Source organism: Podarcis erhardii (genome assembly GCF_964252035.2).
Source record: "Podarcis erhardii genome assembly, chromosome: 1".
In the NCBI taxonomy this organism is placed as follows: domain Eukaryota; kingdom Metazoa; phylum Chordata; class Lepidosauria; order Squamata; family Lacertidae; genus Podarcis; species Podarcis erhardii.
The window spans coordinates 75,300,492-75,317,225 of record NC_138497.1 but is presented as its reverse complement, the minus strand read 5'-3'; the positions used below and the strand labels follow the sequence as shown (position 1 = coordinate 75,317,225).

General features: G+C 42.9%; 2 protein-coding genes across 8 annotated transcripts in view; both read left to right on the top strand.

Annotated features, from left to right (window-relative positions):
- CD81 (CD81 molecule) overlaps positions 1-5,421 on the top strand; it is a 60,678-nt gene extending 55,257 nt beyond the window's left edge. Inside the window, exon 8 of the mRNA XM_081842269.1 lies at positions 912-5,421. Coding sequence (XP_081698395.1) covers positions 912-974 — 63 coding nt within the window. The 3' untranslated portion in view covers positions 975-5,421. The remainder of the gene's footprint in view (positions 1-911) is intronic.
- A 5,179-nt stretch (positions 5,422-10,600) lies between these two features.
- TSSC4 (tumor suppressing subtransferable candidate 4) lies at positions 10,601-16,734 on the top strand. 7 transcript variants are annotated; one of them, XM_081841804.1, is made up of 4 exons: positions 10,601-10,699; positions 12,841-12,951; positions 13,448-13,518; positions 14,703-16,734. In XM_081841804.1, exon 4 carries the CDS (start codon positions 14,789-14,791, stop codon positions 15,818-15,820), a length of 1,032 nt encoding a protein of 343 aa, XP_081697930.1. In that variant the 5' UTR covers positions 10,601-10,699; positions 12,841-12,951; positions 13,448-13,518; positions 14,703-14,788; the 3' UTR covers positions 15,821-16,734. The 7 variants fall into 7 exon arrangements, with proteins under 7 accessions (XP_081697930.1, XP_081697926.1, XP_081697927.1 ...); XM_081841800.1 differs by having other exon boundaries at positions 10,606-10,764; XM_081841803.1 differs by having other exon boundaries at positions 10,613-10,715.

Sequence of the window (16,734 nt, the reverse complement as noted above, 5' to 3'; positions counted from 1 at the left end):
TGGAATATGGGATACTCCCAGAGGGCCTGTTGAGGTGCCATCCATGCAACAGCTGTGGGCAGTATGTTGATGGACCTCTAGGTCAGTTGTCAGTTTAGAATGATTGACAGCTGCTCCTCATTCTCTCCTTGCAGAGCAGGGGCAAGATGCAGCTTTCCCAGAAATGGACTGTGTCTTCTTTAGCCTGCAATGCTTTTCTGGATAGCAAGGGAGGAAGAGAAGCTTCTAAGCCACTCTGTTCCCTAAATCAGAGCCGGAGAATATCCCTTATCCCTCTACCCTCCCATAGAAGATGAAGGATCATTTTAAGATTCAAGTCTTCCTATTTTTTTCTCTCTCTCCTTTAAAGGCTGTTTTGCCCAGTGGAAGCTTAGCTCAACAGAATATTCTTTCCAATTAGAATTACATTTCAATCACTTTTATCAAGAAAATTATCTGATTATGATATGCTGATATGATACTATTATTTTAATGTGCATATAAAATATTTATATATAGCCCACCTTTTTCCATGACTGGACTCAAGGCACCTTGCAGGAAAAAAAATAAGACCAGCTAAAAACCTACCAACTTTTTATCATTCAATGTGAGGGTAAACAGAAGGTCAGAGAAATATGGAGAAGCAGCAGAAATCCACCTATAACTAAAAAGTTCGGTACTCTTTGCTCCTGAAAGCCTCGAAAATGCAGACTGGGTTTTAATGTTAACTCTCTTTTTTTCGAACTTCAACAGCAACAAAGCAAACTGTCTTAAATTAAAACCCATCTCTGCCTGCATTAGCAAAACTAGTTTTCTCTTCGACTTCTTGCCAGTCTGACTAGAAGTGGAGGTCTTGTCTACGGTTAACTTAGCCTAGGGACATAGCTTATGTTTGAGTTGGATTCTCTCTAATGTTCTCTCTTGGCCTGCAGATCTTTGAGATGATCCTGAGCATGGTGTTGTGCTGCGGCATCCGAAACAGCTCGGTCTATTGAGAAGCGGGAGGGCAGAGGCGAAGCAATGGTGCCGAAGGGACCCCAAAGTGCCGCTGTCTGACCAGGAGATACTTCCAACAAAAGACAAAGAAAATTATGTATATAAATATTTCAGATATTACCATACAGTACTTATCATTCTTACTTGGAAAGTCTTCTTTTTGTTTAAGGGTGGTGGGAGGGGGAGTTTCTGTATATTTGTGGCGGAGTTAGTTACACATCAGTTTGCGTGGTAAATCATTCCAGTGGTTCCAGGCCTTTATCAAAGAGAGCCCTTCTTTTTCTTCTCTTTCCTCATCATTCTTCTTGTGCTGCCAACATGGAAAAAGAGGGTATCATGCATAGGTGCCACCCCTTTTATGAGGAATATAGACACTTGGTGCATCCTTATTCTCTGAAAGTGATTTAAAAAAAAACATACTGAAACCCTTGTTGACACCTAATCCCAGCATGTCCCCCTTAACAATCTCTTATCTTAGTTCATAAGTAATCTTGGATACATTCTCTAAATCTTTTGAGTGTGTAGGGATGCAAGAGTCCCTTGGCATAAAGATGCACTCAGTCCTGCCGTTTCATTATTAGACAGGTGAGTGTGTCTGTATTTCAGATTGCCACCTTTTCACTGAAGAGTGGAGAGACCTTTTTTTCATAAATTGTCGTAAGTCAAAAGTCCGTTGTGTCTCCCAGAATTCACAAAGTGGCTATGATTGAAGGCCAAATCTCCAAAAGTCCTCATAAAATTTAGAATCGGGGGCATTTTTTTAAAAAAAAACCCATTAAAAAATATATTAGGTGGATTTTAGATGAAAGAGAGAATTGAATAGGTCTGGTAATGGAATGTTAAAGCTTTCTATATCTCACTGCGAAAACTGAACTTGCACATGTGCTTACATGGTTAATTCTGAATGCAAATGTTGAATGAGGTCTTTTATTTCATAAATGTGCAGTTTTCTAATGATGCCAAAAAGTATCTGTGGAAGGCGATCTCTTAAACAATGGCTAGAAACCTGTTCATTTAAATATATTAGGGGTTTTTTGTTTTTTGTTTTTTGTTTTAAGAAGGCACCTATTCTTGTGCCTTTTTAAAACTTGGTAATAGAGCTGGATAACCAACAAGATGTGTGTGACCCTGTGAGTAGAAATTGGAAGATGTTTTCCTCTTCAAACACCAGAAGTAAAACCTGAGTGATGGGGCCTAAATACTTTTCAAGCAGAGATAGTTTCCAGGACTTCACCCTTTCTGACAACACCTGAGCTGCAAGCATGAAGCCACGCGTGTTTCTTTTCAGTTGACAACTCAGATAGCTGAGTTTAGGCACCCCTTCCCTTCCCTTCCCCCCCCCCAATTCTTTTTTCCAAGTTGCAACTTGAAATTTGTTACAGTTGGGGCAAGAAGACCCACCTTCCTTACGACAGAGTGGCCATGTTCACAGGGCTTATTTGTTATTTCGGTAGTTAGTTAATCCTGTGTTATAGAAAACAGTCACAAACAAGCCCTGTGCTATCACTCCACTTAATAGTTTGACTTCTGTTCTGTTTGTTCTTGAAGGAGTAATTTAATCCCGGTTTCCCCCTGCTGATCTTCCCAACTTGCAGTGAATGCCAGGATGCCCTTTAGAACAGCAGGGGACAGCATGAACGAAAGAGAGAGAGGCGCACACACAATGCTGCAGATAGAATCTTCCAACACTAGTTGGAATGCTTTTAGTGCACAGCTAGAAGCACTGCTGGGCTTGAATGGTCCACTCAGCACTAGGTGCAGATCCTTTTTCTGAATTCAGCAATTAGAGCAACCCAGAGGTTCAGTGCAAATCCAGCCTTGCGTTAAGCAAGGCAGGTCAGAAAACAGGATGAAAGGGAATGTTTGGTCAATGTTCTCACCCAGCCGCCACCCTTTTCCCCCTATGGTGCCCTAAGGAAGCAATGCAGTTGAGGGGACTGATTGAGATCTTTTAGCCTTAGAAATAGCCTTAAAGCAACACTGCCCTGAATGTCAAACTTTGCATGCACTGGAAACAGAAATTGAACCTTACCACCCATTCCACCCATCCTTCACAGGTTTTGGGGTCACGTGTTCCAGTATAATAGGCTCTGTCTGCAACTTCTAGGTATCAATTGTGCATGTACATTTATTTACATATAATATATATGTGCGCATTGGGGTTACCAGCGTACAGAATGGATGTTTGTAACTCACTGCCTTTTGTTGAGTGTCCTTGAGAAATGTATATAAATACACCTCTAAGCAGTTTGCTTTTTCTATACCATAAGTTTGATACTGTTCAGCATTCAGTTTACAATGTGCGAGCAGCCATAACTCTGTGTTGGAAGATTCGCTGACCTGTCCTCCAAGAACTGAACATGGATCAAGCCCATTTGGGGGAGGAACTGTTTGCTTCAGGCACAGGTCATGTTGCAATACCGTGTCTGTGGAAGGTGGGTGCAGGAGATTATTGAGGATCATGCTGCCATTGAAGTGCGACAGCAGGACAAGAGGGAGGAATAAGTTTTCCAGAGCATGCTTTGTGGGTAAGGCACAAACTACATGTTACATGCAAGTGCATTCAACAATGCTTTGACACTGTAATATAAAGCAGCTTCAGGAGGATGTGATCTTAAGTGGAGTAGTAGAAAGGACAGAAGTGCTTTACAAGGATAAGTACACATCTGGAATCCCATGAACACCTGAAAGCCAAAAGGGGGGTGGGCAGTGGACAATGTACCATAGTCTGAAGATTGTGTTTTACAACTGTTTCTGCATTGTACTTCTACAGACCACAGGTAGGGAATCTTACAACAGAGTGTTCTCCCAAATTTTAAAACAATAATGAAAATTGTTTCTTTGCATACAAAAAGCCTGATGTTGGGAAGAGGGTTCTATATTAGGCTTCTCCCCAGCATGGTGGTAGTTCTGTATGTAGAGCTTATTTCTTTCTACAACAGAGTGCTGTCTGAAATGGTACAGTCCTCAATAAGTTTGTATCACATAATTTGCTGTTTCTGCAAAACTATAGATGTATGGCCACTTTTCAGTGCCAGGCAAAGCAGGATATGTTCTTGTTTCCCTTTTCCTGTCTGCAATGCACTGAGGGACTAGCAAGAGAGGGACGAGGGTAGCTGCAGCATTCCAAGGTAGGCTTAAAATAACCCCCGTGCCGTTGATTGGGGTTTGCTTTAAGTAGAGACTGGTGGTGTGGAGAATCTCGCCTCCAATATGGCTCTAGTATTTAAAAGGTGGAGACCCAGGCAAGAGAAGCCCATTCCTAATGCGAGGTGGAAGAGAGCTGACATGCAGATGCTCCTGTGCAAAGCATTGTACTGTTACATCTGACAACGTATTCGCACAATGCTATGTGAAGAGTTGTTCTCCCAACAATTTTTGTGGCTGGATCTGAGAAGCCTCTTGATTGGTTGTAGTTCCCCAGAGAACATCAATTGACAGGGTTAGGTTTGGGAGTATGGATGTGTCCAAAACATTAATTTTTGATGGTTGCTGTTTCTTGGAAGATCGTATGGCAAACAACTTTCTCTTCTAAGCCAAAAGAGAAGGATAACATTCCCCCCTTTCTCTTGGCTGGATTTGTTTGAATTAAACAGAGCCACGATGGAGACCATAGGGAAAGGCCAAACAGAACTGCTGGCCACATTGTGCTGAATGCTTGGGTTTCTTTTTTTATACTGTGGAGCATGCCACAAGCTATATGTGTGTTAACTACTATTTTTTCTCTCTCTGCCTTCTTTGTCACTTTTGAAATTTTTTAATAAACATTTTCTCCTGGTGTGTACTGTGTGATGAAGCCCTATGTTCCTTACAGCCAGTAAGTAAATTGTGACATCTGAATGTTTCGCCCATCTTGTCTCCATAGCATTGGCAAAACCAGCCATGGGAATGGGGAACAAAGGGGGGCCGGCGAAGAAGCCAAGGGAAGAGTGACCTTACCCTTACCAACTGCAGGGCTTATTGGCCAGTTGAATCTTACTCTGTTTAGAAGAAAGCAATGAGGAAACTCGCAGTTCCAAAATGGAGCTTAATTGAGGAGGATAAAATCGGCTTCTGATATGCAGCATGAACTATCCCAAAACTATCTGTTAACCGTTTAGGCCAACAGAACAGTTAGTGGTCAGTCCAAAGGGCTTGCTGCCATTGTCCAGCCCTGCTACAGGTTGCAGCAAAGCCAAGAACAAGAGAATGCATGCAAGCTTTGCCTCTTGTTGGTTACAACAAACAGCCTGGCCTTTGCACTTAGTTGCCTCTAGAAATGTGGAACAAGGGATACATTGGGGAGAATGACAGCCCCTCCCCAGCTCAACCCCTTGGCTGTGCTTCTGCCCAGAAATCATGTCCACTTGCTGTTGTCTTGCTTGTTTATCTGAATGTTAAAATAATCTGTCAAAATAACTTTTTTAAAAAATGATATATGAAAACAATTAAACAGCAGAAACGTCAGCGGTGTACTGTCAGATTTATTCCTTCCCTAACACCATGGAACGATTGTGCTAACTCTGGATTCGTGGATAGCATCCAGCTTGGGTGAATTCCGTTTCCTTAATACTTCCTTTCATGGGTTTTTTTCTTTTCTTTTCCTGTTTAAAAGCAATAGTCACTTCCTGTACCCAAAAATATATATAGGAGACGCTGTTGCTGTTTAAAAAGCTGGTATGCTTCATCCTGCCATTGTGCAAGGTGACTTGTCTTATCTCTTGTATCAGAAAGCTCAGTAGGGGTATATGTCATTCAAGCGCCCTTCTCTTCTTGTAAGAGCAAAAATTATGGACTTTGCATAAAAGGGAGCAAGTGTTAAAGATTGGGGTGCAACGAAATAGTTGTTAGTAGCTACACTCGTGGGTGGTGAATGCTCATTTGGTGGCCAGCTTCAGAAGTCTTGAGTAATCTTCTTCCAGCACTTTGCAAAGCTAGTCCCTCAAAAAAAAATCTTAACATTGGTTCTGCTATTTATTTATTTATTTAAATTTATAGATGGTATTATTGCATAGCACTACCCAATACACACTTAAAAAACAAAAGATGCATTTCAAGTATTCAAACATATTCTCCTTCACTCCCACCTTTATTCAGCGGTCAGTGCTGGGTATGTAGAGTCCTTTCAAAAAGACTGGCAAGTTATCGGCTCTTTGGGGAGAACAAATTCAGACACCCACCCACCCCCTTCCTGCCATGCAAACTGATCAGAGATTTGAAGCTTTTTAGAAAAGGCTCCGCTCACTGCTTTTCAATCTGCTTCACAGAAAGGCAGGGGATTTGTGTGGGTGGTTCACAGGCTATGTGTGTGCACATGTGTTGCACACAAAGATACTGGTTCTAGATTTCTAAGTAATAGTTCAAAAGAAAAGCTGTCAATGTGCTATGAAGTGAAATTCAGAAGAATAAAGCTTTGTGGCTTGGGTATGCAGGGGGCAGACAGGTGAAACTTAAAAGTGGTGTCACACACTGTAACCAGTCATATGGTTTTTGACATCTCTACAGCAGATGAGACATCATACAGTGCTTTCTTCAGTTCACATCAGAAAGGAGTGGGCTACCCTTGAAATTGTGTGTGTGTGTGTGTGTGTGTGTGTGTGTGTGTGTGTTAGGTCATTATGAATCGGCACTTGAGAAAGGAAAAGAGTGGAACATTAACAGTAAGGGGGAGCCTTGGTTTAGGATAAGCATCATCTGGATTCTCTGAAAGAACGTTGGAAACTCCTGTGCAAATTTAGTTGGGTGTAAGCCCCACTAGACTTCTGAGAAAATATGCACAGCGGTAGCCTGTGACAAGCCTAAGGGCACTTCTACACTAGCCTTTTCCTCTTGAAACCATTGGTTGCAGCACAGAGTTCCATTAACAATCGGGGATGGTTTGAACGGGGGTCGTGCGCTGAAGGCCGGTGTATAGCGGCAACACACAGGTACAGATGTATGCCTTGTAACACTGGTTCAAATGGATGGATTTAATGGGTGAAAAGCAAAGCCATTGCAAATCACATAGGTGGCCCATTCCAGGAATCTCCATCGCAAATCTGTGTAAGCCATACTTTCTTATCTGGCACAAATGCAAACCCAAAAGTGGACTCAGACTAATGAGTCCATGTGTACTGATAAAAATACTGCTGTTCCCATCCTATTTTGCCCTCCAGGCCTCTGTTGTATATTATTCTGTGCTTCGTGCTGCTCAGCCGAGCTACTTTTCTGCACCTGGGAACTTGAATACTGTGCTCCTGTGTCCCAATAAAGAAAAATATTCCATGTCCTAAGTTACAGGAAATTGTCCGAGAAGAGGCAGACTCATTTCCCCCACCCCCTCATCCAGCTACTCAAACTGGAGCAGAGGGCTGCATTTGGCTCTGGCCATATGCTGCAGAATGCTAATGGTTAAGCCAGCCCATCTTGGCTGGGAGGGCTTTGGGCTAACACATCTGGGGGTTTTGTGGTCTGGCAAAAAAAAGAAGGGTGATTGGTCCCAAGGGATATAGTTCCTCTTGTTTTGACCAATCTTCCTCAGCAGCATTCAGTGCGTTGCATTTTGCTTTGCCTCAGCCGCTTCAACACACTGTTTGGAGGAAATAGCTTAACCATCTGCTCATCTCCGAACATCTCCAACTTGCTCTTTTTGGGGGGTAATGAACTGATTCCAAAAAGCTGCAGAAAACTAGAAGTTCTGCTCATCTTATCAGCAAAGTCACCAAAAACACACACTGCATATCATGAAATTCGCTGCTATCGCCTCAATCTCTCAGGGCAGGGTATTTTGACTAGTTCCTCAGGCCCTGATAAGGAAGGAGCATTGGCAAAGAGGGAGTAAATGCAAAATGCGAAGAAGAACAAGACGCTAAGCATTTCACACTGCCCTTCTTGCCTGCAGATCTCAGCACCTGCCATTGAAGTGCATTTCTCTGCCTTTAACAAGCTGCATAGTAGGAAGATAATTAGTCTGTTCTACATCCTGTAGAAGGGTGTCATTATCACCACTGCCAGACTTTCTGTTCCTCTATGAGTCAGTGCTTTTAAGGTTAATGGCATGTAAAACTCACAGAGGTTGCTACCGAACCCCCACCTCCACCTCTCCATCCAGGCAAGTGGGAGACATTATCATATTCCAACCACACAAAAGCACTTGAGAAGGGCAGACATGGGGAAGGGCATGGCCTGGAGGGAATCCTGGGGGCCAGAAAGAAAGGTCTGGGGGCCACATGTGCCCCATCCTAAAGGGTCTCCATAGCATTGTGATGCCATAACCAAGACCTGTGCACCTTCGCTGAAACCTAGTGCCATCTCTCACCAGCACTTTTCTTCCTGTCTCATGGCCATAATTTGTTGGGGTCAAATAAGGCTGTGCTTTTCCCAGTCCAGATAGATGCGTGTTAGGAGTTTGTGTCTTCATTGCTTCTGTATGCAGGGGGGGGGGGGTCACTATATCTTGAAACAATGGGAGAAGTGATTCACATCCACCAAGCTCAAAAGTGTTTTATTCACGAAACTACACCTTATGTCCCCAAACTGCTGCTCTATGAACGTCTATTATATCACCATACATAAACTTTTGATTTTCAGTATGTTGTGCATGGAAGTATTAAATGGACCTTAGTCTGGGCAAATCCTACAGTACTGCTTTAAAAATAACAACCAACTCTCCCTTTTAAAGGAAGATGAGAAAATTTTAATTCTCATCATGTCTGTTGTTACTGCTGGCTGTATCTGGGACAAAAATGGCTCACTCTACATAAATTACTGTAATTAGCAATCCCCCAGAAAGCATATAAATTGAAACTGATGTTACAAATGAAAGGCAGCAGTTTGCATTACAGATGGCTTCTCTGTTTTTTCAAGACTGTCCCTGGGACCATAATTATAACTTAAACTTGAAGACATGTAATCTTACATGGGCCTTGTTGGTTTCCTTTGATCTTCTATGTCCATCTAAAACAGGGGTAGGCAACCTAAGGCCCATGGGCTAGATGCTGCCCAATCGCCTTCTCAATCTGGCCCACGGATGGTCTGGGAATCAGCGTGGTTTTACATGAGTAGAATGTGTGCTTTTATTTAAAATGCATCTCTGGCTTATTTGTGGGGCCTGCCTGGTGTTTTTAGGAATTTGCTCATCCCCCCCCCCCCGAAAAAAATATATAGTCCAGCCCACCACATGGTTTGAGGGACGGTGGACCGGCCCATGGCTGAAAAAGATTGCTGACCCTTGATCTAAAACATGTCCACGACAAATGTGTGCATTTGCTAAGTCCACACCATACATTTAAAGCACATTCCAAAGAATTCTGCATCCCGCCCCTCCCCCCACAAAAAATAATAATCCTGGGAGCTGTAGTTTGTTGAGGTGCTGGCAGCTGTAGCTCTGTGAGGGGAAAACTACAGTTGGCAGGATGTGTTAAATGTGCCCTAAATGCATGATGTGGGTGTGATTCCCCTCCCACTGTTTAAAACAGTGCAGAGTACAAACCCTCCCATTTTTAACACTTGAATATTTGCATCAGAACATAGGGAATATGGTGGCCATGTGCTTTATTTTACAGAAGACAGTCTTCTATTGGGAGGGCCATCAGAGGGCAGGCCTCTGTTTGAAGATGTCATCTATTTGAAAGGCTGTCCAATCCAAGTCTTGTGTAAAGATAATCATAAGAAAGGAGAGCAGCTGATTAAGCAGGTGCACAGGTCAGGTTATGCGATCAAAGTCTTTCCCATCTCTGTGAGGTGCTTTCTATATCTAGTTTAATTATAGTAATTAGTACACTTAATTTATTAATTGCCTTCAAGGGCTCAGCATACACATGGCACAAGTTTCCTGTGAAATCATTTCCATGCTACACAGCTTTGCCGATACAGTACAACCTTCTGCAAAGATTTCTGCACCCGGGGAAGTGTGAGGGAGGAGTGTCGAATACCTGCATGGGCGTAGCCAAATCAATAAAAATAAATAAAAATGCATAGGTAACTAAGGTTCTGCGCCCCCCCCCAAAAGGCTTGCCCCCGTAACAAAAATCCCGGCTACGCCCATGAAAATCAGGTATGCACACCTCGGCAATCGTTACCTGGCCGGGAAGAAATCTTAACGTCTTTTAAGTCGTATTGTTAGTTATTGGGCAGGTGTGCAAATCGTGTGCATAAGCAAACAAAGAAAACGTGATTGAGATGCAAGCAGACATGAGAGTAGCGACGTGGGATGCGAAGGCAGATATTGCGAAATCGCTCGCGTTGAGTCCTGGATTTCTAATTGCAAATGATAACAAACATATCCCTCAGGTGAGTCCAGCTCAGTCGTCCAGCCCCCACCTCCTCAAAAAGTGCCCGCCCCCTCCGCTCAACTTGCTGGCGTGCAACTGTCAGAGACGCCAACTCAGAAGCAAGCGGCATTACGACCGCAGCCTTAGAACTCTTCTAATGTTTTCCTAACTCTACGGACCATGGAGGCGCCCACTTCACGCCAGAAATATCCCTCTCCCCGCCGCCGGCAGTCGACGACGATAATAATAATGAAGAAAGCACTACAGTTCCCAGAATGCATCGGGAAGGGAGGCTACGAGGAGGACGAGGCTAGTCCCTGGGCCGCGTTTTAGGCGAGATGCCTTCTGGGATATGTAGTTCACCCGACGGGTAGCTAGCGTAGGGTTCTACAGCGACCCGCCAGGCGAGAAAGACTCCATGTCCCGGCGTGCGCAGGGAGGACGGCGCGGAATACGGCAGGCCGTGGCTGGAATTAGGCACAGCGGCGCCGCGGGTGAGGAGAAACGGAGGTGGGCTCTGCTCGCGGGGGAAGAAGTTGATGCGTTTGGCGGGACGGAGGTAGGAAGGTCGATGGCGGGGCGGAGTTCTGAGGGCGGGAGAGACGCGCTGCTGTTTCTTTTCCCATCGCAGGTGCTGCTCATTCCACGCGGGAGGGAGAGGACTGGCGTGGGGATGTCTAACGGCCCCGAAGACCCATCATATTGTTTCCCAAACTGACCACGGGGAGCCCCACTCGCTAATGGGCCTGTATCTGTTCCCTGGTTGCATTTATACTCTTCCCCACACGCGCCTTTTTCCTCCAAGGAGCTCGGGGTGGCGCGCGTGCTTTCCCTCCCCCTTCTCATTTCTGCCCCCACAACAACCCTGTGGGTTAGGACAGAGAGGAAGTGAGCGGCCCAAGGTCACCCGGGGAGCCCCGTGACCGAGTGGGGGGGGGGGATTCGAACCCAGGTCCCTCGTCTGTGACCATTACACACCACCCAACCAACCTGGTCGTCAGAGGTACGAGGCCTCTGGAGAATAGGGCCGTTTATGGTTAATGGTCATTTTCCTCGATGAACTGCTTTGCTCTGCGCCGAAAGCCATGTAAACTAGCAGTCTTCAGCCTTTTCTTTCTTTGGATAAATTTTTATTAGAATTTAAAAAGAGAGATGCAAACATTATTATATCTTTTTTTTTAATCCAAACTACAACGTTAATCTAGATAAAATCACAGATCCAGAGGAAAAGGAAGAGAGAGAGAAAAAGAAAGAAGTAGAGAGCTAGAAGAAGGATTAAAAGATTTTTTTAAAGTTAAAGCAACTAAAGAACTCCCGATTCTTCATCTGTCAGCCATATACAGGGTGAGTCCTTTAAAAGAGGCCCCGTGGATACAGAGTACACATGTTCCACAGGGCCTCTTTTAAAAAACTCACCCTGTATAAACATCATTCAACTCATCCACTCCAGTATAACACCCAGCAGGACTATTTTCTTTAAATCAACATTATATTCAGCCTTCAAACCCAAATGTCAATATTTCTTTTTCTTTTTCATGCAAAAAGTCTGTAAGAGGTTTCCAATCTTTAGTAAATGTTAACAGTGACTTTTCTCTGATTAAACGTGTCCATTTTGCCATCTCAGCTAAGTTCAATAATTTTAAGTCATACTTGCCAAATAATGAATTCGGAGACTCAGGTCTATTCTCTTTTTAAACATGTGGGCAGTGGTAATAATTCTATTGTGAGCCACCTGAGACGAGGCTTTGACATGGGTTCTGACTGCCCCTGCTTGAAGACCCAAGATATAAATCAGTGATGATTGCTATACAGAGCTTTGGCTCAGTGGAATAGCACCTGCTTTTGCATGCAGAAGGGACCAGTTTCAACACTTGGCATCTCCTGGTAGTGCGGGGAGAGAACCCTGTCTGAAATCCTAAACAGTCACTACCAGTCAGTGTAGACAGTACTGAGCTTATATGGACCAATGGACTCAGTATAAGACAACTTCCTTTTTCTGTTTTTTTATGTCAGCAAATTTCGTAAGTTAACTATGCTCTGTATAAAGATGTGCATTTCTCTTTTTGGCCTTCTTTGAATCTACTACCCATCAATTTCACTGGGTCACTAAGTGGGAGAGATTTCTTTCATTTTAGCCTCCCCTGGGTTTCTACCTTCACCCTAAGACTGAGCGGCTGCACACATGAGTCTGCGCTTGCCTTGGTTTTATAGCCTCTCTTACCCAAGTATTGGGGCGAGAGATAGCAACTCTAGATGAAAGCACCTGAAAACATCAGTAGCCCTGATATTTTGCACTTACAGATTTCTCATAACAGCCTTATAACATCTTTAGCCCTGTTCACAATAACTGTCAGTTAATATAGTTTTAACTTGCTCTTGTTTTGCATCCCTTGAAATTTCTAAGTCGTTTGCTAATGCTCAGGGCAGGCTGACTGATATGTTTGGATTGAGAAAAAGTAATTTCTCCATAGCTCATGTTAATTAGAGATGAGAGACTTGGGGAGGCGGGAATTGCCTTCTTTGTAACAAGTTACTTTCTTGACTTTATTTTCTGAAGCTTTTTCCTCTATCATATAACTCTCTGTAGGCTAGAGTGTGGGGGAGCTGTTTATTTATTTATTTTGGCTTCCCACAGTTCAAATAACAGGGATCAAGATAGTATGGAAGATTCTGAAGGGGACTTGTCTATTGTGAGAGAAGCCATCCTGTTTGAATTGCATCCTAATCAGATCATTGCAAAGAACTTGTGAGTCTTTTCTTTCTGGAAATTATTTTTTCATTTTTCTATTTACTGCCAGTAAGAAACAGCCAAAACCTCCCTTTAGGGGGCAAAACAAACCAACCAGAATCCACATAATGTTTTGGGACATTTAAATTTGGCCCATTGGCTGTTAAATTAATGTAAGTTAGATTTGGTTCTGTTCTTCTGATACAGCACAAATGACTTTTGGATAACAGGGTAGCTTATTTTAGTTGATGTGACAATTTAAATGTTCTTGCACATCTTACACATCTATGTAAGTTGCACATTGAAGTCCACTACCTGAATAGCTGTCTTGATGACCGTATAAAATATGCAAAGATTCTGCTTTCCAGCCTTAAGAGAGGATTATTTGCAGATATTGTTAGTACAAGGCTAGAGGCCACACCTACCCAAACAGCAAGTACTATTAATGTACTATGAAATTTCAGCTCCACTTTATTTATTTGCGCTGATGATATGTCCAACCTCTTACTGCCAGGGTACAACATCTGAGAACCTTGGTGGCTTTAACTGACCCAGAGGATGGAATACTGTTTCAGACTCCAGATGGTGAGTGGCTAGTAGATTTATCCATGCCTGTTTACCGTCACCATAAAAGAGCTTTCTTCCTGTACAGTTATTGCCTTTTAGGGAATTGGTCACTGGAGACTAAGGAAAATGTTATTAAGGGTCACTAAATGAGGCTAGCACATGAATGGGCGGGTGGGGGTGGGGATGTCAGACTCGAGAGATAGAGCATGATAAATATATGATAAAACTCTGGTGTTTGACTTGCACACAAAGGTACCATAGAAAATTCAATGAATCTGGAGCATCTAGTCCCTTTGTCATTTTTGTAAGGCATTTTAGGAACATGTAAGAACAAAATATTGTTCTTGCTATATTCCAGAGTTGGATAGAAGTCTGACAGTACCACATCAATGCAGATAGTAATAAAAAGAAACTACTGAGTTACAAACCCAGTAGAAGGAATTCACTTTTTACAAAAGGAGAAAATGCCACTGTCATACTAAATAAGGTTTTAGTTTTCAAATGAGAAGCAAAATCTTGCGCAACTATTCAGGGCCAGCGAAAATTTAGTACTACCAGACTCAAAATTGTATGTCACAGATTTTGTTAATTTGTAAGTATTAGCCTAGAAGAGATCACATTTCTCTGTCTTTTACAAGTGTTCCTTCCTTGCCTCATTTAAGACAGCTGATCTTTAGTGCCAGAAGACACTTTTGGCTGGAAGCTACTGATGGATCATCTAATTTCTGAAAAATTATCTGTTAAAACTAGTGTTATATTCTGTAAATCTATGTTCTGGCCTACTACATGGAAAATTGCTCAGCTGGCAATTTCTGAAAGTATCTTATTACCTGTGTTATATGGAAGAGGATACACTGGTAGATTTAGTTAAACGATGAATGAATGAATGAAGTGCTTTGACCTATTCAGGACTACAGGACTGCAGAATTTATTTTAGAGAATTTACTAATTGGCAGTGCTTAACACATTACAGTGTGACTGGTTTATAAAAAACCAAAAGCAACTCCAGAACTGTTTATCTGAGACAGTAGCTGAGATGGGCTTCTCCTGCTAATCCTTTTCTCCCTCCACCCCTTCCTTTGTATTGGATTTTTGTTTTTAGAGTTCTTGAAGTAAATGAAGGGCAGGTGTCATGGTATGGTTTCCTTTTCACAGTTGAACTTTACTGGTTTTTCTTTGTTTTTGTTTCGTTTTTGTTCCAGGCTTTAAACTCCCCGGGCAGCTGGAAAACTTAATTGGCTGCAGCAAGGTCTAAGCCAAATTAGTATAAGCAAGCAACTGCCCAAATATGGGTGATGAAGGTGCAGGTGAACCCTTCGTGGGTATAGTGGCTGGCGGGGCCTCCGATTACGAGGGTGTCCTTCCTTCAGACACAATTTCGCTGAGTGATTCAGATTCAGATGACTTTGGGTTTCCTGGCGATGCTGAAGTTGATACTGTATCTCCTGAGGAATCCCTTCCTTCAGATGATGTGGGTTGTAGATCAGATGAAAGCGGTGACCCTTTACACAGCAACCAAAAATCACCTGTGCAGCCGTTTCACCTGAAAGGCATGAGTTCTAGCTTTTCCCAGCGCAGCCAGAGCATTTTTGACTGTCTGGAAGGGGCAGCCAAACGAGCAGTGCCCTCAATGGCTGAAGATAATGTGATTGATGGAAGATTTAAGCGGCCTCTGCCTCCACCCAACATTTCAAGCAAGGTTGCTGCAGAAAGCATTGGAAGACAAAACAAGCCACCGCCAGCTCCTAAAAGTTCTCCAGCAGTTCCTGATTATGTTGCGCACCCAGAACGCTGGACCAAGTACAGCTTGGATGATGTTTCAGAGTCCAGTGATAAGACCAACAGATCAATTGCCATGGAGTTCCTGGAGGGCATGAAGACTAGAGGGGAACAGAGGTCAGCCTCTCCTGAAAGCTACACCCCATCCTTCAATCAGGATCCCTCCAGTTCTGGTGCTGGAAGGATTGTCTTTACCAAACCCACAAAAGTAGGCTCAGATAGGAAAAGAGCTGCCGCCAAGGAGGATGAAGAAGACAAGCTTAGTGATGCAAACAAAGAACCCAAAGAGAACCCTCCAAAGAAGCCTAAGACCCAGAACAAGGAGGAGGGTGTACTAGACCCTTTAGATATGAAGGAAGCAGAGGATTGGAAACAACCAAAACTGGAGGAGTTAAGTGTTCAAAGAGGATCTGGTGTAGATTCTTCTCAGGCAGATGAAGAGACAGTGGTTGGGACCATGGGATTCCATGGTAGCAAGAAAAGGAATAGGAAGCATTTCCGACCCAAAGCCAGCAATGATGAAGAGGAGGAAGAGTCCTAAAGCTGGATAAATTGTAGTGTTTTTAAAGAAGTGTTTCCCTAAAATTATTTTCTTCATTGTTTGCATGAGTTTTGGCTACTTGCTTGCTTTGTTTAGCATACTTGGAGCTGTGACTTAGATATATTTTAGCGTTCCATTTACCGATTCCATGATGTCCCTCTGTGTTGTAGTATCAAAACTAGACACAATTTTAGTTTGCAGTGGTGCAGAAATGTCTACAAATACTCTGCCTGTAAAGGATCATCTGGTTGTTGTTGTTTTTCACTTTTGGAACAAATCTTACAACTGAATACCTGCATACTCCTCCAGATTTTGTTGAGCTACTGTTTTGCTTAGCACTTTGTGTAAAATCTTTTGACTGGTATCCCATCTCTGAGTGAATGAAGCCCAAGATCCATCCAAATATACTTGCTTGATCAAACAAAGGTTTAGTCCAAGCCCATACCTCTCCACACTGCCAATGAAAATAAAAGCACAGTAAGTAACAAGCCATATGCTGTAGAAGCACTGAAAATGGGAAGTGTCTACATGCTGTAAAATGCAGCATGGATGTTTCCTTGTTTCTATATAGCATGGTGCTTGATAGCAACAAATTAGGATCATGGAAGCAGAGCTTGCAGGGAACGTGCACACATTTTTAAAAGCTAGAAAAGACAGAGCCAACGACCAGAATAAGACTTCATTGGATTTTGAAATATGAAGAGTGATCTCAGCACTGAATATCCACTACTTCCTTCCTTTGCAACTGTGATGTTTCCATCTGCATATGCAAGAGCTGCTCCCTAAAGTAGAGTGATTTCATAACAAATTAACTGGATTTGTTTGGGAATTAAAGGACTTAAAACAGACTCTTTAACAGACCTACTATGATCCTTTTCATATTATCCTTGGTGTCAATAAAAATATTAATTGCT